Genomic DNA, 19,718 nt, shown 5'->3' on the forward strand with positions numbered 1-19,718 from the left:
GCGTGCTTAACATAGAAAAGATATGGGGGGGGGAGATAGGGGTTTTGCTTCTTTAAGTAATTAATGTAATTTGCTGTTCTTGATGTTATGACCAAAGTTGTTTGCTGCAACTTTTCTTTTTTTTTGTTTTTGTTGACAACTGAGTCTAACTGCTTTAACAGCCACCTGCACAAGACAATCACCTGTACAAACGACTACTTCTCATTTCCCCCCTGTCATATTTTTGTTTGTATAATGACACTGTCCAAGACTTCCACCTGTCCTAGACATCCATTTTTCTCCTGGACTATGGGTGGCCATTTTGAACAATTTCCATTTTATTTCAAAAGGATTAGAGGAATGTTACTGTGTTGTTGATTTACTGTAGAATCATTTCCAGTTTTTTGTTTGACTGACAGCCACATCGAGGGTCCTCCCACCGTGTTTGGCTGTGCCCTCAACTACGCGGCCTTGAGAATGCTGGGACTTCCCGCAGATGACCCAGACCTGGTGCGAGCCAGAGATCTGTTACACAAACTAGGTTGGTTTTAGTTTGCTTGGAAAATCTCCACAGCTCAGGTATTGAGGTGGGGGGGGGTCTTAAATATGTGAATGTCTGGCTTTAAGGAAAAATGGGGACATCGCTCTAGACATATTGATACTTCTGTCTGTGAATGACTTTCAGTTACCATCAGCATTTTAAAATATTTATTATGTTCACTCTTGCAAAGCTGTAGACAACTCAAAGTTTGTTTTAACATTCTTAAACCTTGAATTTAAATACCACAAGATGAAGAAGATAACTTTAATGATCTAAAACTCTTAAAGTTAAAATATGAAAGTTTTTTGGGTTTTTTTTTTGGGGGGGGGGTGGGGTGGGGATGGTAGTGTTTTTTTTCCATCAGCCGCTTATTATATTGAATTTTAATTTTGATGCATGCTCTTTGAATATAATACATGATGACTGCATTGTTTAGATGCTCCAGCTGCATATATCTTGTCTCAGTAATTCTTTGCTTAAGATCAAATATGTGTATACAGTTGAGCCCCTGTCATACGTTACTTTGATCTAGTTACACCCGAAGACCTAGCCTGGTGAGTGGTTGGCGGGTGCTGTGGTGTGGTTAGCTCCTTCTTTCCTATCAAACATCTATCGTCCGGATCTCTCCTCCTTCTTTTTTGTGTATGTTACTCTCTTGTAACACCTCTAATCTTCTGGCGCTCATATGACCTTATGCAGTTGCGAGCGCCGTAAAACTTCTACTAAAACTAAAAAGACCTAGCCTGTCACTAATGAGTCAACTGTTCTCCTGGTCCCCACACATCCAGGCGGAGCAAGTGCAATCCCCTCCTGGGGCAAGTTCTGGCTGGCCGTGCTCAACTGCTACAGCTGGGAGGGTCTCAATTCTCTTTTCCCGGAGATGTGGTGAGTGTGCTCGGCTACGAAATGTGTGGCATCTTTGGTGAAATCAGGCACTCGTCAAAATAACAGGATCAAACAAACCGAAATTTTTTCCGCTTGTTGAGCAGTTTTTATCAATTTTTATTTCATTTTATTTTTTTTTCGGGGGGGGGGGAGGGGAAGAGGCTCAGCAGCTTTTATCTCTACAATAAAACATATTTCTGTCTGGATGTAGATTTGCAGTTTACATGACTCTCAAGATTTTGAAGTCAATAAACTTGGGCAGCCATTTTCTCGCTAATTTTGCCTCTGATGCTAGGCAATCTCACCTTCAATGGCAAATATCTCAAATTCTATTTAAGACAGATGAGTATTTACTTCTTCAAAAGCAAGATAAATAAACAAACTTTAAGATTATACCAATAAGCTCCATAGCCCCAGAAATTGACGAGCATCTGATTCCACCTGTCATGACACAAATGTTAATGAAAAGTTAAAAACCAACGCTTGAATAAAGGAGTATGAAAGCTGCATTGTAGCAGAAGTGAATTTCTTTTTTCCTATTAATTTTGGTGGGGGTTTTTTTCCTTTATATTTATCTCCAACCAAAATTTTTTTGGGTCTCATTTAACTCTTTATTTTCTTTAGTGTTTCATTTGCCCTGTTTATTGGAAGGGTAAGATTAACTTTGTTGTTTTGTTTTTAAAGAAAAATTTTCTTCCTGACCTCATGGCCACCTCTCCAGGATCTTGCCGACATGGCTCCCCTTCCACCCGTCCAAGCTGTGGTGTCACTGTCGTCAAGTCTACCTGCCCATGGCTTACTGTTTCGGACGCAGGATTTCTGCCCCGGAGGATGACCTCATCAGGAGCCTGAGAAAAGTAAAAAATCTTTCATGTTTGTTTTGTTTGAGTCAAGAGGTGCATTTGAACTTAATAATAGTCTCTTTTTAAAATTGTGTGTTACTCATTGTCCTGGCAGTGAGGTGGGGGTGTGGAGGTATACTTTGTACTGAAGTGTTGTTTACTTTTTCTCTTGTTAGCCTTTAACTGATTTGTTGGTTTGGGGGGGGGGGGGGGGGGGCAGGAGAAGGGGAAGAAAGGGGATTATTTTGTACTGGAGTGTTATTTTCCTTTCCTCTGTTTGCCTTTGATTTGTCTGCTACTTTTTATCTGGGGAGGGGAGTGAAAAGCAGTGTTGCTTTTCCTCCTTGTACTCATCAGTCACAAGAGCTCACTTGTAAACTGAGATTATAAATAATTTTATTTGTTTTACACCAACATTGACACAATTTACGTGAATAACTTCCCAACTCAGGAATCGAACTTGTGTCTTCTGCATACATCAATAAAGAGCCTAACTTTTCCTCCACAAGACAAGATGCTTTTTTAAAAGTATATATGTATGTCATGCTGTGTATTGATTTGGTGCCTAAATGTTTTATGCCATACATCTCCTTGAGACTGTTCCTAATGTCCTATCATGTCTCATTCCACCAGGAGCTGTTTGTTGAAGATTTTGACAAGATCAACTGGCCAGCCCAGAGGAATAATGTCTCCTCAGCAGATCTGTATAGTCCGCACGCCATCATTCTAGACATAGCTTACAGTGAGTACTCATGTTGTTGATAGAGCTTTCAGTGAGTAAAGATTATAGCTTACAGTGAGTACTCATATTGTGAATAAAGCTAATGGTGGGTACTTAGATTATGGATAAAGCTTACAGTGAGTTTCCACATTGTGGATAGGGCCTGCAGTGAGTGCCCATTCTGCCTCTCTTTGTTCCCGATATTTTATTCTGTCTAAACTGTTTTAGTATATAAAGGGAATGTTGATCAGATGTCTGAAAATAATTTAGATGTTTATTTGTGTATTGAATTTAGTTGTTAATTGATATATTGATCTACCACATACATTCTAGAGTCACTTACTTATTTAGTTTATGAACATAATGATTGATCACATAAGCCTGAGTATTGTTCAGTCATTTATTTGTTACATTAGTCTGTGTTGGATATAGTCAATTGTTTTATATAACATTTGATCTTTGAGCATATGTGTTTATTTGATGTATCGGTTTTCAAAATCCATTTAGATTTACTAAGAGTGTTCAAATTATTTTCTAAAGTGATTAGGATGTGTCTCTGTTTAGTGACATACCATTCAGTTTTGTTTTTGTGGGAAATATCTTTGTTTTCATCTTCTAGAAAAAGAGGCAATGTTTTATATGTTTACCTTTCCTCTGTTTGCCTGTCTGACTTACATTTTTTTTGTCTGTACGAAATGACCATTTTTGTGTCAATGTGCTTCTCTTTTCTTAAAAGCTTCAACATTTTTTTTCCAGCCATTTTGAACATATATGAAAAAGTGCATCTTGGCTTTCTGAGGAAATGGGCTCTTGCAGACATGTACGACCACATCTCAGCTGATGACAGATTCACAAAGTGCATTAGTATTGGTCCGGTACGTCTTGACATATGTGAGGCAGGGTGGTGGAATCAGGCTCTCATCAATTTTGGGGCATGTAGAGGTATTGGTATCATCTTAAAGCTTGTTCACTCGTCTTTATTTGGATGAAAAAAATATCCATTTATCTTGAATGCAAGTCGAGATATTTGCAAATGAAGGAGGTGGAGGTCACCTGTTTTCAGAGGTAAAATTAGTGATAAAATGGCCGCCAGAAATTATGACTTGAAGGTGGAAGTCTTCAACATTTATTTTTTGCTGCAGTATAAGTTATTGTTTCTAGTAGAGATGGGTGGAAGAAGTTGCCACTAAAAATGGTTTTAAATCATGCTTTTTAAAATGCTATATGAAATATTGGGTGGTTTGTACTGCTATATCTTTAGCATGAGAATTTCTTCTTTGCTTTAAAGGATATTACTTTATGACCGGTGTTAGATTTGTGTATCAAAGCAGTGATTTGTTCTTGGAAGCTAAGTGACTTGTATTGCTAATGGACAAACAGAATTGAGTGCTTGAATAGTCCCACTGGTTGGTCCTGCTTTGTTATTTTCACACAGGTGATCCTGTCTGGCTGTTTGTCTTGCTGTTTCCTGGCACTATATGACTGATATTGTGTGGACTTACAGGTCAAAAGACGAGACATTGATCTTTTTTATCCTCTGTCTGCTTTTAGATTTCCAAAGTGATCAACATGGTGATTCGATACCACGAGGAAGGACCTACAAGTAAAGCTTTTATGCTTCACCAAGACAGGGTGCAGGACTACCTATGGTGAGTATGCCTTTTCTTGCTCTAACAACAATAGTGCCAATGTGATTGTTCGAGCAGCTGAGAAAATGCACACCGGAGTAAATGAAATGAATGACAAATTTTATCTGACACTCTGCCCACCCCTCAACCCCAACAGATTTCAATTGAAATGTTCTATGGGGGAAAAAACCTCCAGACATCCATTCAGGACATATAATTTCCATACAAAGAAATGTAATTTACAATTACCACTACCACTTAAAAAAAATTCAGAAGCAGGTACTCAGAACTGATTAATCTTCCAATACAACACAGCGTGCAGCTGCTTCCCTTTAAAAAGTAAATGCTTTTATGCTGAAATATGAGGGTCCCAATGTGTAGTGGTATGGTGTTGTTGACACAAATCTTTCATGGTATGAAAACAGAATGTGAACCAGTTACAAAAATATCATCGGTGCCAGATTCTAATCGTTTATCCAACAAATTAGATCTCACACTTTTTTTAGTTGTCTGAAATATGTTATTTACAACCATAATTACTAATGGGGATACTGCAATATGTTAAGAGAATACTTTATATGATACATTGAGTAATTCTGGTACATAGTAAGAAAGACATTACGTTTTTCCCCCACTATTCTGAAACTCAATATTCACGCACATACACGGTTAGAGTCTGATATTGATGATATATGTGATTTTACACAGATTTTCTGCCAATATTCTTTCATTTTATTATCTTTTTAAAACAGAACCTTGTTTCACTCTTTCACAGGATTGGTCTGGATGGTATGAAGATGACAGTAAGTTTTCTGGCACCTGTTTTTTTCCATATTTTTAGATCAATGAGTGCTGAACAAATTTCTGAACATTGTTGGTTCCAGATTATGGAGTGACAGGGTTCAGCTGAGATGTGATTTTATTTCAATTAAAGCTTTTTGATTCCCAGTTGCAAGTGTTTTATTTTAGTAAATACTTTTTAGGGGCCCTTCTATTGAAGAATAATAGTTTTGAAATTGTTATTCGTAGTTTCGGCTATCATACATAGCTCACCATCACCTTGACTCGAAATTCATTTTGAAATTTACACTTAAAATTTCGATTTTTGCCCATTGATTAATGCTTCCTAGATTTCCTGTTATTAAAAAAAAAATTCATAGATCCTGTACAAAAAGCATTTTGACTCTTATCTTTCATCAAGACAGTTTTGCAACTGACTTTGATGTGACCTGTTAATGGTCTTCTGGCTAATAGAATGTTTTTCCAAAGTCTGCTTTTTAATTTCACTAGACTATATCTGTCTGAAAGCCTCCCATGCTGCTAGTATGAGATAACAGCACAGTAATTATAGCAGTAATAACTCTCTGTTTTGTTCCCCCCCCCCCCCCCCCCCTCTTCCCTCCCCACCCACCCAGGGCACAAATGGAAGTCAGTCGTGGGACACGTCGTTTGCTGCCACAGCGTTCTTAGAGGTCAGTCCCAGTCGTGTGCTGTGGTTCATCTGTGCAGTGGGATTTTCAAGATTGTTGATTCCTCTTTGTCTTACCATCGTTTGTGTGATTTTTTGGTCTATTTTTCTGTGTTTCACTGTCGCTTGTGTGACGTGTGACTTCTTTTTCTCTCTGTCTCACTGTCACTTGTGTGACTTTTTTTTCCCACTTTATACATTTTGCAACCATTGTTTCTCTAATTATGATTTTTTTTCTCTTTGTCTTACTATCATATTCCTGGTGTGGACTAGCAGATGACGAATTGTGCGCACTACGTACACACCAACACAGAACATTACTTTTCTTTTTGTCTTACTATCATATTCCTGGTGTGGACTAGCAGATGACGAATTCTGCGCACTACGTACACACCAACACAGAACATTTTTTTTCTCTTTGTCTTACTATCACATTCCTGGTGTGGACTAGCAGATGACGAATTGTGCGCACTACGTACACACCAACACAGAACAGTTTTTTTCAGGCCACATTACAGCTTTGCCAAATTGGTCAATCGCGAAGTGGTTTTTGATTCTTACAATCATTTGCTCCTTTCACGTGGTCAAAGAGAAAAGCAGATGAAAAGGATCAATGTCTAGTCTTTTTGTCGGATAAAAGTTGGCCCATTCACAGTCATTATTTATCTTCACTTACGCAACACTATGATTGGTGTTGATTTCTAGTTTCAATGCTCTATCAAATTATTGTAATGATTTCACACCATGAAAATTCACTCTTAAATCTCTGGTTCTCACCTGCACCCAAAATGTAGCACCCAATTTGTACATGGGCACCAAACACATAAAGGATTTTTTAAAAAAAGCAAACCTCTGCATATTCTCTCCCAGGCATCAGTAACATCTTTGTGTCGTTATTTATTTTGTCATAGGATAAGCTGGAGAATCAACGGGTTAGAGCTGAGTGTGTCTCTTAAAACGTTTTCATAAACCTTATCCACTGAGGAACCCATTTTTTCTGTCTCTCGAGAACTGGTTTCTTTGGTGGAGACCACTGTATTCGTATATTACAGACATTCTGCCGTAAGCTAACGAAACGCCTTTTTTCATTCACAGCAGTTTCGAGAAAAAGTTTTTTTTGAGTCAGCGTAACCATTGAAAAACAGCGTTCTTCCGAAATTTGAAGTCTAATTTATTCAAAAACTAGTCTCAGTTTTACTTTGATATTTTTTCTCACAAGTAAGGTAACTGATCAGGCTATCGATTCAGCATAAAAAAAAATTTGGCGCCGAAATGAAATAAGATGTTTTGTTGTAACTTAAGCAGCATTGCTACTGTCTCCATAGGCCGGGGCCTACAAGTATGAGGAGCTGAAAAAGTGCTTGACTGCCTGCCATGACTTCCTGCGTATCACACAAGTGCCTGAGAACCCTCCGGATTACAAGAAATATTACAGACAACGGAATGAGGTCAGAGATTTTTCCATTTTAAAAATAAAAGGCAAACCTCTGTATCTTTCCTCCCAAGCATCAGTATTGCCTATGTGTCTTTATTTATTTCGTCACAGAATAAACAAGGAATATTGCAGACAACGGAATGAGGTCGGAGATTTTCCCATGCTGATGGGATTTTTTAAAAAGATGATAATGATAAATTGTGTTCTTAATGTAGGGCCATTCAAGGAAAAATGAAACTGCAGTGACGCACGTAATGCAGAGATGTTGACTTGTTGAAAAAAGTTTGAAGCATTGACAGAGCCATTGTTGACTTTTTTATGTTTTGAGGAAACCTGCTGACAAAAACCCCTTGAGCAAAAGGCTCTATCGCTGTTTAGACCTTTTTCAGCAGGTCATCATCTCTGCATTACATGCGTCACTACAGTTTCATTTTCGTGGAATGACCCATAGTGCTTATTCAATCCAGAAAGTAACTTCTATGCTTTACAATTTATTTTTTCTCCGTCAAGCTCTATAACAAAGCGGTGCTGAAGAAGAATAATAATAATAAGATAAGATGCATCTTTATTGTCCAGATCCTGGCACATTGGTTTGGTGTTTCACGTGTACACACACACACACACACACACACACACACACACACACACACACACACACATGCACACACACATGCACACACACGTAGGCTTACAATCACATGCATAATATATATGAGTAGCAATATAAACAATAATAATCTGAAGTTAGATTCACTTTCAATGTTATTCTGATGCATGCTCTAAGGTCGTAAGTATATATCATATAATGATGGTGGTGGTAGTGGTGATACTGATGACAATTTTGTCTATTGTTGTTTGTGGTTAGGCTACTGGACTCGTAAATGTGAGGTTGTGTCCATGGGAAAGGCACTTTACACGAATTTTCCTCACTTCACTCAGGTGGGAATGCGTACCCGGCCATAGACAGCGAAAGGTCTTGTCAGTATGTTAGTGTTTTAGTGCATATAAAAGGCCGCTTGCACTGTATGCTTCCCAGGAAGTTGAGGCAGTTTCAGAATGCTCTCAGGTCTGTTGGGGTAATAGTATGGATTTTAAAGCGCCATGAGCTTGCTGTTGAGAGGGGATTTGCACTATACAAATGCTATTGACTATTATTAGAGGGAGGCATTGCGCTGCCAAGAGCGAGATGCTCGCAGCTATAGGGATTGAAAACAACAACAACAATGACATATTGATTATTATTTTTATTATTATATTATGTCATGCCTACCTCCAAAGATTCGATAGCAACAAGGCTAGAGGGCGACCGAGAAAGACCTGGATAGATGGAGTCAGGGAAATATTAAATACCCTCGGCATCCACCTGACTCAAGCTCTCCGGCTGGCGACAGAGAGACGTCTCTTTCTTCCCGCGACACCCAAAAGGGTATAAGCGGCAGATAAAAGTAAAGTAAAGTCATGTACCATTTCTCTGTCCACAGGGAGCCTTCCCCTTCAGCACTCGGGACTGTGGCTGGATCGTGTCTGACTGTACGGCCGAGGGGCTCAAAGCTGTCATCAAGCTTGAGGAGAAATGTCAAATCACAGAAGCTGTTCCCAAACAGAGAATCTACAGGGGAATTGATGTGGTTAGTGTCAGCGAAATATTGATTCTTCTTCTTCTAATTCTTCTTCTAATTCTTCTTCTTCTTCTTCTTTTTCTTCTTCTTCTTCTTCTTCCTCTTCCTCTTCCTTTTCTTCTTCTTCTCCTCCTCCTTCTCCTCCTCCTCCTTCTTTTTCTTGTGTGGTTTGATTCTTTCCTATCAAACATCTATCATGGTTATCTCTCATCCTTTTTTGTGTTTGTAACTGTAACATCTCTAATCTTCGGCACTTAAAAGATCTATTTGTGTTTTTAGTGCTGTAAAATTATGCTTACTTACTACAACAACAAAAATAACCCCCTCCTCCTCCACCTCCTGATTTGGTTGCCTGTATTTATCAACTTTCTTCTTTTCTTTATGGACTATCCTTTTTTCATAGAAATCTGTGGTGTACCGGTTAGATTCTTTGCTGTTACACACAGAAGACGTGAGTTTGATACCTGAGTGGGGAGATTTCTTTATCCAGTATCACAGTCTTTCTGATGAGTTGTTGCAACCCTCTTAACCTTGGTTGGTCCTAACAGTAGCCTACCTCCTTGTCTCGTGTGTTTACGGAATGCGTTTTATCTATCGATACTTGTGGTGTTTTTTCGGTTACAAGCTACGGGCAGGGACAAGCCAACAGTTGACCCACTATGTTTTGTTTCGTAAAAAATTTGGTGAACCTTTTGTGGTCAACTATTCAATAGTGGGGGGTTGGCGGGTGCTCTGGTGTGGTTTGTTCCTTCTTTCCTATGAAACACCTATCATCCTGATCTCTCCTTTTTCTTTTTTGTGTTTGTTTCTCTCTTGTAACACCTCTAATCTTTGGCACTTATATGACCTTATTGTGTTGCAAGTGCCGTAAAACTTTTATGAGAACTAAACTAACGATTCAATATACCCCCAAACTGTCTGGCTGCAATGGTTGTTGGGTGAAAAATAGCTGAGGCTCAAGTGAGTTAATTGTGTTGGTGGGGATGTAAGACATCTACAAGTAATTACTCATTTCTTCTTTTTTCCCCCTAATTGTTTCAGCTGTTGGAGATGAGGTGTGATGACAACGGTTGGGCGACGTATGAGGACAAGAGAGGTGGTGTTCTCCTGGAGGTGCTCAATGCCTCTGAGGTTTTTGGTAAGATTTATTTTTTTGATGATGTTTCCCATTGATTTAATTAGGCTCAGTCTGAAGTAGTTTGGTCTTGACGTTTAGAAAACATTAATTCTTGCAATTCGATGCATACTGATGTCTGTTCTAGAAGGACATTGCATCCCTTCTGTGTCCTGACTGGTTGAAGCAGACTGTTTCCTAAATGATCTCTTCTTCTCGATCACATCACACTTGAAGTCCGGTATGTAGCATATACTGGACTGTCCTGCTCTGTTCATCTGTCGGCCTGTACAGCTCTTTTTGTAATGTCGGTGGGGTTGGCCACGTTTCCTGCCTCCTAAATAATCTTAAAAGTGTCGATGGGGGTGTAAAATTTCTGCAATTACTTCTTTCTCCCCACAGGTGACATCATGATTGACTACACGTATGTGGAGTGTACCTCAGCCTGCATGCAGTGTATGACCACCTTCACCAAGGCCCACCCTGAGTACAGGAAGGACGAGATCCAGGCGGCACTGACCGGTGGGCTGGACTACGTGCGGGGGAAACAAAGGCCCGACGGGTCGTGGGAGGGCTCGTGGGCCGTGTGCTTCACGTACGGCGCCTGGTTCGCTCTGGAGGCGTATGCCTGTATGGGACACGTGTACGGAGGAGGAGAAGGGCAGGACAGCGGCAAAGTGCCGGAGGAGGTGGAGAAGGGCTGCCAGTATTTGCTGAGTATACAGATGGAGGATGGAGGCTGGGGCGAGAATTTTGAGTCGTGTGAGAAGAGACAGTACGTGCCGAGTGAGACGTCGCAGATCATCAACACTTGCTGGGCCCTCCTGGCTCTCATGGCTGTCAAGTGAGTGAAGAAAATGTTATTTATTTTATTTTTTTCTTAAATATTTGTGTTGTTTACATGTCCATTGACATAGAAGAAAGTCTCAGTGGGTGGTTGGTGGGTGCTCTGTTGTGGGTTACTTCTTCTTTCCTGTCAAACATCTATTGTTCATTCTCTCCTCGTTCTTTGTGTGTTACTCTCTAGTGACACCTCTAATCTTGTACACTGGTAGGCCTATAACCTATTTGTGTTACAAATGCTGTAAAACTCTTACTAAAGCAAAAATGAGAAAGTCTCTGTTCTTTGTTTTTTATCTAAAAATTTAAAAAGCAAGGGTGCTGATTTTCCGAATAAATCTGGATTTCAGAGATTGTTTGGATTTTGTAAATCTTATAATTTAATTGTGAGGCATCGGTAAAATCAGGTGCTTGTCAAAATAATGAAATCGAAGGAACAGGAAATTTTTTCCACCATTTTGTCAATTTTTATTAATTTTTTGGGGGGGCCCAACACCTTTTATGTCGATATAAAAGTACATTTCCGTGTGAATTTTACTGGAAAACAGAGATTAAAGGCGCAAAAAATGTGTAAACTTCCAGTTTTCAAGGACTCTCAAGCATTTGAAATGAGCAAACTTTGGCGGCCATTTTATTACTCATTTGACCTCTGAAACCAGGTGACCCCTCCTCCTTCAATTGCAAATATCTCAACTTCTATTCAAGATAGATGGGTATTTTTTTCAAGGCAAGGCAAATTAATATGCTTTTAGATGATACTAATCAGTCCACATGCCCAAAATTTGACGAGCGCCTGATTCTCGGCGTCGTGACTCAATATATATGCATTAAACAATAGGATTCATGATGTCCGAAAAGTTTCAGATTTTTTTGGGGGGTTGCCAGTTGGCACCTCTGAAAAACAGGGTGTCTTTTGTCATGCATGTGTGCCCTCACTGTTTTGTATAACATCTATCGATATAGCCCATCACTTTTAGTTTCACTCAAAGACACTACTCTATTCTATTGCTGTCCTATCTATTAGCTATCACTGCTCTGTTCTATTGCGGTACTACCTAACGATCTCTGCTCTATATCTATTACTATCACTGCTCTATTCTATTGCCGTTCTATAAGCTATCACTGCTCTATTCTATTGCTGTCCTGCCTAACAATCTCTACTTGTAACTCTGTATCCATTAGCTATCACTGCTATATATTCTCTTGTTGTCCTGTCTTTTAGCTATCACCACTTTATTCTATTGCTGTCTTGTCTATTAGCTATCACTACTTTATATGTTTGCCATCACAGCTTTATTCTGTTAGCTATCACAACTTTATTGTATTAGCTATCACTACTTAGCTGTCCTGTCCATTGGCTATCACTACACTCTATATCTGTTAGCAATCACTACTTTATTCTATTGCTGTCTTAGCTATCAGCTATCACAAGTTTATTCTATTGTATTGCTGTGACATGTGTGTTGACAGATACCCCGATGTGGAGGTTCTGGAGAAGGGCATTAAGCTGATCATGTCTAGACAGTTGGAAAATGGAGACTGGCCTCAGGTTTGTCGAAGTTTCTTTTTACATTTGCCATGAAAGAAAAATTAAGCTTCGATACTTTTCCAAATTATACCCTCAAATTTAATTTTCCTTTGATTTAATATACTTTTAAAAATGAAATCCACAAATTTCATTTTCTTGTGGTTCAATGTGCTTTTTAAAATGAAATTCATATAAGTCTCATAAAAAAATAAATAAATACTGTCTACTTTTTAAAAAGAAATTAACAAATTTCAGAAATTACATTGTCAAGGTTGCATCAGGTTAATGGTTTATGACTCTTTTCTGTAGCAATGAGGTTGAAAGATGGGGAATACAGAATAGAGACGAGGAATGAAAATATGAAATAGATAATAGATGTGGAATAAAGAATAAATGGGAACTAAAGAAGAGAGACGAAGAGCACATGAAAATGTCTCCCCCTCTGTGGTGTGTTGTTACAGGAAAACATCAGCGGTGTGTTCAACAAGTCGTGCGCCATCAGCTACACCAGCTACAGAAATGTGTTCCCAATCTGGACCCTGGGACGCTTCGCCAACTACTACCCACAGAGCAGTCTAGTCAAAAGTTGAAGCCGATTTACACTCTCGGCTTTGATTTTTTTTTTTTTGTCTTGTCTTGTCTACGAAAAAACAGACTGGATGAATATATGTACCTGTATGAAATATATGTTATAGGTCTGGTCTGTCTCTGCTTGTGGTTTGTGTCAAGTTTGTGTAGGCCTCACCGCCTTTGCCATGAGATTTTAAAGTGTGAACATGATCTCTAACTCTTATGTTGTACTTTTGGGGGGAGGGTGGGGGGAGAAGGAGGAAGGAAGGAAGAGAGAGAGGAGAGGGTATGTGTTTGTGTGTGTGTCATATGTCCCACGAGTATGGGAGGTCTACAGGTCCTTCTCAGGAAATTTGTTTGCTTTGTTATTTTTAGTCCCACTGTTGACTGCAGAACAATAATTGTGAAGATGCTGCTACCTGTGGCAAGCTGTGTTTGTGATCCTTACAGGTTGCTTGCTATTATTTGATAATAATAATAATAATACTAAGTGGCATTTGTACGGGACATTTCCATTTCCCCACTCACCGGCGAGCTCTTTGCGCTTTACACTATATTATTTCCTCTACTTTTCTTTCTTTACCATGCAAACAAGGTCTATAAATTGTCTTCCTCCTTGGATGTGAAAGGTTATCATTAGTTCATGATGAATGAACTATTAATTTATTAGTATTGACACTTGAATGACAATTCAGAGTAGTATAAGTATTCTAAGATGGGAGTGAATTAATATTCCTACTAATGAGAAGTGTTCCTGGATGTGTGTTCTGAAAACTTTTCTTTCACCACTCTGTCCTTGAAAGAATAAGAAAGTCTGGGGGAGTTTTTCTGATGATTGGACCAAGGTGCTGAGCTATTTGAAAAAATGGCCAGTTCCTGCGTGAAGTGTTCAATATTGTCATTCTTTTTGTGTCCATTTGACTTATTGCTTTTCAGTATCATAATTTGTCTTTATATTATTGTTTCCTGCTTTTTGTTGCCTTCCTACTTATGTTTCAGAACTGAGAAGATCTCTCACACAATCCATAATGGTCCTTCATTGCGTGCAAGGAAAGAGTAAAACACACAAACAGAAACTACAGATGGAAAGACTCAAAGTCGGACCTACCGGTACCAGTGGCGCCCTCCAAACACCCTCATTCTACTTATGTTGTTTTATTCTTATTTTGTGATGACTTTTACATTTTGGTGTAGTTGTGATACTTCGTGGTACGGAGGGCCCCTGGTTCGAATCTTCTTTTGGGGTTTGCACTTTGAAGTCTGAGAGATAAGTTCATAAATGCTCATTTTGTTTGAAAATGTTAACAAATTAATTTGTTTGTCCGTCGTACTTATTATGGACCAATTTCGTTCAACAGATGCTTTAAAATATTTCTTTCTTTCTATAATATATATATATTATTGTAAAATAAGTCTTTGTAAGAACAGTATTTGATTTTCTACTTAGGGATTTTCTTCAAATCATAGTTAGTCAGAAGTCAGTCAGAGGTAAATTGGATGTATCAGCAATAGGTTCTCGGCAAACACAGAAGTCAAGCCCTTAGAATGACAGGGCGCATGAGGCATAGTTATGAGTAAATGGGATTGAAAGATTCACTCTTACAAACAGCTAAAATGTTTTACACCTTGTTTGTCAAGTGTCAAACTGATCAAAAATACAGATCTGATTGTCTCCAGCCTTTGACACAGTGGGCAGGACATCTGTGTCAGTGATGTGTAGTGTGCTACTCCGTTCCGGTATAAAATAAAGTAGAGTTAGAACCCTGTCAGTCTAAGGGCGTGAAGTGTTTTCACATTACATTTATGTAAGTTTTATACTTTATGCCTTGTAGTACCAGTATATAAGAACTCCTTGTCAGGTCTTTGTTCTGGAGAAAAGCAACCTTTTTATTCTCAAGTTACGCTTCCTGTCCAGCTTTGCGTTTACTTTCCCAATTCCGGGATATTCTTATGTTATAAATGTTTTATATTCTTAAAGGACAAGAAGACTTAACGTGCAGACAGGGTAGAGTCTCTTTCCCCTCACCGGCATCTTGCTCACTCCTTGCTCGCACCAATTTGGTGAGAGGTGAATTTAGTATTTAGTCTACAGGAAATAGGCCTATGTTGCTGGCGTTAGAGTAGAGCCACCAACCTCGCCTAGCCCTCTCCCCATAAACCAAAAAATGTTTGGGTGAGATATTTTACGGCAGCACTTAATTTCTCGCACCTCGCTTGTTGTACCAAAATTGATGTGTGGTGTGTTGGTCTTAAACTTTTAAACAGCGAATTGGAAGTAAATTTCTTACTTTAGGGTAATGATCAAAAGTTCCTCTGGTGACATCAGTGGTTTTCGAAAGTTGGTTCTCCTCTCTTCCAAATATGGTCTGACTTGAGGAAGGGGAAGTTGAAATATTACAGAGGTCTAATTCTTGTGTATTTTAAACATAGTTTCTCATCTGAACGTACTTCATCCATTAAATAATGATGTTCGCCATATATGTGCGCGGCATTGGTGGATTTTGTGCATCCAGTAGTGACCTCTGTTTTTATTTCGATTGCTCAACCAGAATAAATAAAAGATCATCCACTCCACTGAAGCACACGTTCTTCGGCCATCCTGCAAACTGACAATGAATGGAGACAAAAGGGACAGGTCTCTACCCCGTCTCTGACAGGCCCCTCGCTAGTCCCAAATGGTAGGGAGAACAAGTGGAGGGGACAGTGACTCTACTCTGTCTGTACCCTTATATAATTTTTAAAAGGTTCTGATACCGTGAATTTAGACCTACCCTTTTTTATTCACCTTGAATTTGACAGACTTTTCAAGAACAACATTATCATACTTTTTAAAGGAAATTTAAACAGATCTCTTGTTATATTTCCTTCAGACTTGTGCCATTTATTTGAAGTCAAACTTTGGACTACAGATGACCAGATGTTTTGTTTTATGTGATAAAAAAAAGTCAAATGCCAAAATACAAAAAAAAATTCTTCTTTTGAGTTTTATCTTTCCTCGTTGTACTGTGTGTACTTAATATTTACTGTGTCAGTTGCTAAATATGTCTTTTTTATGGGTCAGGGTTTTCTCGAGTGGGTGGAAAATTGCCTGTACTACTGTACACCCTTTCAAATTTTTTTTTACTGCTACCACTTGCAGAACAAGTTCAGCTCTGTTCAAATTGAGACAGTTAACTGTATCAAGTGCAGTTACTTGTAGATATAAAAGTATGCAAGACAACCCCATTCTCGCTCTCAGTTAAAAAATAAACTAAACTCACTTGCACATGTTATTCAGTACATGTCGGAACTCATCTCAAAGTCAAAGGTCTCAGGATCTAATATTGGTGTAAAATTTTCTACACAGTTGTCATTTTTGTACCTGAACTTGGTTTTACTCTTTGTCATTGTTAGTCTCATGTAGATCGATCCAGTACAACAGCTTTTTTAAAGCAACTCAAATTCACGAAAGAAATATGAAGAAGCCAAAAACTGAGACTCATTTACATCATCTGGCATGTTTATTCAAATGATTTGATGGATAAGTCAACCAATCAATGCATGAGTTCTCCAGAAACTCATAACCAAAAGCTTCCCACACAAAGACTGACACAGCTGCCCCACAGAGAGAGCATCCCCTTAAAGTCTGTGTCAGCTGGTGTCCATCCCCTCACTGACCACTGGCAACTCTTCCCTCTCGGCTGCCAGGACTTGAGCAGCTTCCTTGCTGACCGACCGGAGATAGTCCAGGAACAGTGGCTGAGAGTCTGCCCGTCTCTGTAAATATATAATGCATAAATTGGAGATGTTTTACATCCTCCCCAAACAATTTCTATTTCTAGTTTTAGTCACGGCATTTTTTTTCTCACAAAAGTTTACGGCACTTGCAACACAATAAGGTCATATAAGTGCTGAAGATTAGAGTTCTTGTTTTAGTAAAGGTTTTACGGTGCTCGCAACTGCATAAGGTCATATGAGCGCCAGAAGATTAGAAGTGTTACAAGAGAGTAACAAACATAAAAAAGAATAAGGGGAGATAAGGACGATAGATGTTTGATAGGAAAGAAGCAAATCACACCAGAGCACCGCCAACCACCCACGAAGATTAGAAGTGTTACATGATAGTAACAAACACAAAAAAGGAGGTGAAATAAGGATGACAGATGTTTGATAGGAGAGAGGGAGCAAACCACACCAGAGCATCCGCCAACAAGTCACCAACACGAATTAGTCTAGCAAACTCGTACATAGTGAACACACAATAAATAACAGATTTTTGAGTCCCTAATTTTTCCTACATACATTTTCTTATATGTCCTTAAATTCCTACAAGGTGAAATTCAGACATAATTTCTCTATGGCGTCCTAGACTATGAAAAGTAAAATTTAATTTAAGGATAGGGGAATGACCAACAATGATTCTGATGCCAGCCCAAATAATTTTGCTTAAAAGTGTACGGTTAAACAGCATAAATTTGCACAATTCGCTTTTATCAGAAAAAGCAAATAGTTGCATTTAAAGCCTTAAAACAAAAACATACTTTTGTGACAAGTAGGCTATATAAATACAACTATTTGTGTCACGACGCAGTGGAATCAGGCGCTCGTCAATTTTTTGCCATATGAAGTTATTAGTATCATCTTGAAGGTTATGCATTTGCCTTGCTTTCGTTAAAAAAAATATCCATTTATCTTGAATAGAAGTAGAAGTCGATATATTTGCGATTGAAGGAGGGGTCACCTTGCTTTAGAGGTAAAATTAGCAAGATAATGGTAGTTAAAGTTTGGTTACTTCCATAGAGCTTAAGAGTCCTTGGAAACTGCAAATTTACATATTTGTGCCTTTAATCAACGTTTTTCCATAAAATCCACACGTAAAAGTGTTTTTGAATAGACATACAAGGTGTTGAGCCAAAAATTAAAAAAAAAATTCCAAAATGGCCAAAAATGCCGTTTTCTCGGATTTCATTATTTTGACGAGCGCCTGATTTCACCACAAAGCCTCACATTAGCTCGGATTTCCTCCTTTCTCAAGAGATCCACCTTAAACGAACCTAGAACTTTTGAGACACCAGCATATTTCTCTGAACTCAAACTATTAATATAATTCCAGTGGAGAACAATAAAAAACTGAGCTTGACTTGGTACAATCTCACTCAACATACCCTCTTCTTCTTGGGACATTTCTCAGGAACTGAATGGAAAACATCTCTAGAATTCATCTCTTCATAGATCTCAATTGGCGACCTGAAATACAAAAACAAAAAAATGTCAGCCAACTGCTGTTCTAGGACTCTACCCTAAGGTCACGGGTTCAAATCCTATCCGTGGCCCGAAGTTGTGTCCCTGGGAAAGGCAATTTACACAAATTTTCCCTACTTCACCCAGATGGGAATGAGTTTCAATGAGTACCAGGCTATAGACAGTGTAAGATGTTGTCAGTTCGTTCATGTTTCATTGCATGCAGTCAGCAGCTTGCACTGTATGTTTCACGAGAAGCCAGCAATGTCTCTGATGTTCTAGGGCAAGCTGCAGTAATAGTAGTTGTAAAGCACATCTGCTATACACATATACCATACACATACTCGGAAAATATCACCTATGAACAAACACACACACCCATACATTTATTTGACCAGGAAGATTCAAAGAAGCCTACTTCCTACAATGATCTAAATTGTGTCGATGGAGGAGTAAAACTTTTACAGCCACATTGGCGCTGACAGACAGAGTATGAAAAGCCCGTTTCCTACATGACCTAAATCAGTGCTTGTCCATCGTTTAAAAACCAGCGCCCACATTTACCACCTTCTTTTAAAACTAAGAATAGTCAACACATAAATAGTCTTTGCGAAGATGCTGTTGTGTCAGTTCACAGTAGAGAAAGGATGTTGTTGTTGTTGTTTTCAAATCCCTTTAGCTGCGAGCATTTCGCTCTTGGCAGCGCATTGCCTCCCTCGTAGAGAAAGGATGAAGAGACGAGAATATTCACACTGCCCACCCACATGTATTTTCAAGCACGGCATTAAATAACACTTGTCACTACCCTGGTGATCCCTACTGCTCCGCAACATTTTCCCAAATCACTGACCAGTAAGTAAGTGATATCACAGAGGTTGGCACACACTGATCTAAACCAAATTTTGAATTTTTAGTTTTAGTAAGTGTTTTACGGTACTAGAGGTGTTACAAGAGAGTAAAAAACACAAAAAAGAAGGAGGGGAGATAAAGACAATAGATGTTTGATAGGAAAGAAGAAGCAAACCACACCAGAGCACCCACCAACCACCCACGTTTTGAGTCTGAGTTTGAGTAAAGAGATGCACATTAACACAATAACATGTGATCTAAACTGTACCAATGACAGACACAAACAAGACCACAACAAAAGCCTCACTTCCTGGTCATGTGCTGTGGCAGCTGGTGCTGACCGGCCAGGGGAGCCTTCTGGATCATGTGTCGGGAGTACAGCTGTACGGCAGGGTTGTAGTGGTGCTGGGGAAGGGCAAATAGAAATATTTACAGTCAAAGACAAAGAAGGAACCAGATACGTGAAACCCCCCCCCCCC

At 39.0% G+C, this 19,718-nt stretch overlaps 2 protein-coding genes across 5 annotated transcripts in view; one reads left to right on the top strand and one right to left on the bottom strand.

Moving 5' to 3' along the window:
- The window catches only part of LOC101848560 (lanosterol synthase), a 24,226-nt gene extending 8,083 nt beyond the window's left edge, over positions 1-16,143 (top strand). For all 4 annotated transcript variants that reach the window (XM_005089603.3, XM_005089601.3, XM_005089600.3 and 1 more), the window contains exons 5-18: positions 399-520; positions 1,309-1,405; positions 2,127-2,262; positions 2,881-2,989; positions 3,725-3,843; positions 4,520-4,617; positions 5,372-5,399; positions 6,012-6,068; positions 7,390-7,512; positions 8,981-9,127; positions 10,160-10,256; positions 10,635-11,076; positions 12,543-12,621; positions 13,062-16,143. In XM_005089603.3, the coding sequence (XP_005089660.1) occupies positions 399-520; positions 1,309-1,405; positions 2,127-2,262; positions 2,881-2,989; positions 3,725-3,843; positions 4,520-4,617; positions 5,372-5,399; positions 6,012-6,068; positions 7,390-7,512; positions 8,981-9,127; positions 10,160-10,256; positions 10,635-11,076; positions 12,543-12,621; positions 13,062-13,190 (1,783 nt within the window). In that variant the 3' untranslated portion in view covers positions 13,191-16,143. The remainder of the gene's footprint in view (positions 1-398; positions 521-1,308; positions 1,406-2,126; positions 2,263-2,880; positions 2,990-3,724; positions 3,844-4,519; positions 4,618-5,371; positions 5,400-6,011; positions 6,069-7,389; positions 7,513-8,980; positions 9,128-10,159; positions 10,257-10,634; positions 11,077-12,542; positions 12,622-13,061) is intronic.
- A 505-nt stretch (positions 16,144-16,648) lies between these two features.
- Positions 16,649-19,718, bottom strand: part of LOC101849258 (nucleolar complex protein 3 homolog) — a 33,795-nt gene continuing 30,725 nt past the window's right edge. Inside the window, exons 19-21 of the mRNA XM_005089604.3 lie at positions 19,547-19,644; positions 18,315-18,396; positions 16,649-16,926 (exon numbers count right to left, since the gene is read on the bottom strand). Of these exons, the coding sequence (XP_005089661.1) occupies positions 16,801-16,926; positions 18,315-18,396; positions 19,547-19,644 (306 nt within the window). The 3' untranslated portion in view covers positions 16,649-16,800. The remainder of the gene's footprint in view (positions 16,927-18,314; positions 18,397-19,546; positions 19,645-19,718) is intronic.

This window comes from Aplysia californica, unplaced genomic scaffold (genome assembly GCF_000002075.1).
Source record: "Aplysia californica isolate F4 #8 unplaced genomic scaffold, AplCal3.0 scaffold00007, whole genome shotgun sequence".
Taxonomy (NCBI): Eukaryota; Metazoa; Mollusca; class Gastropoda; order Aplysiida; family Aplysiidae; genus Aplysia; species Aplysia californica.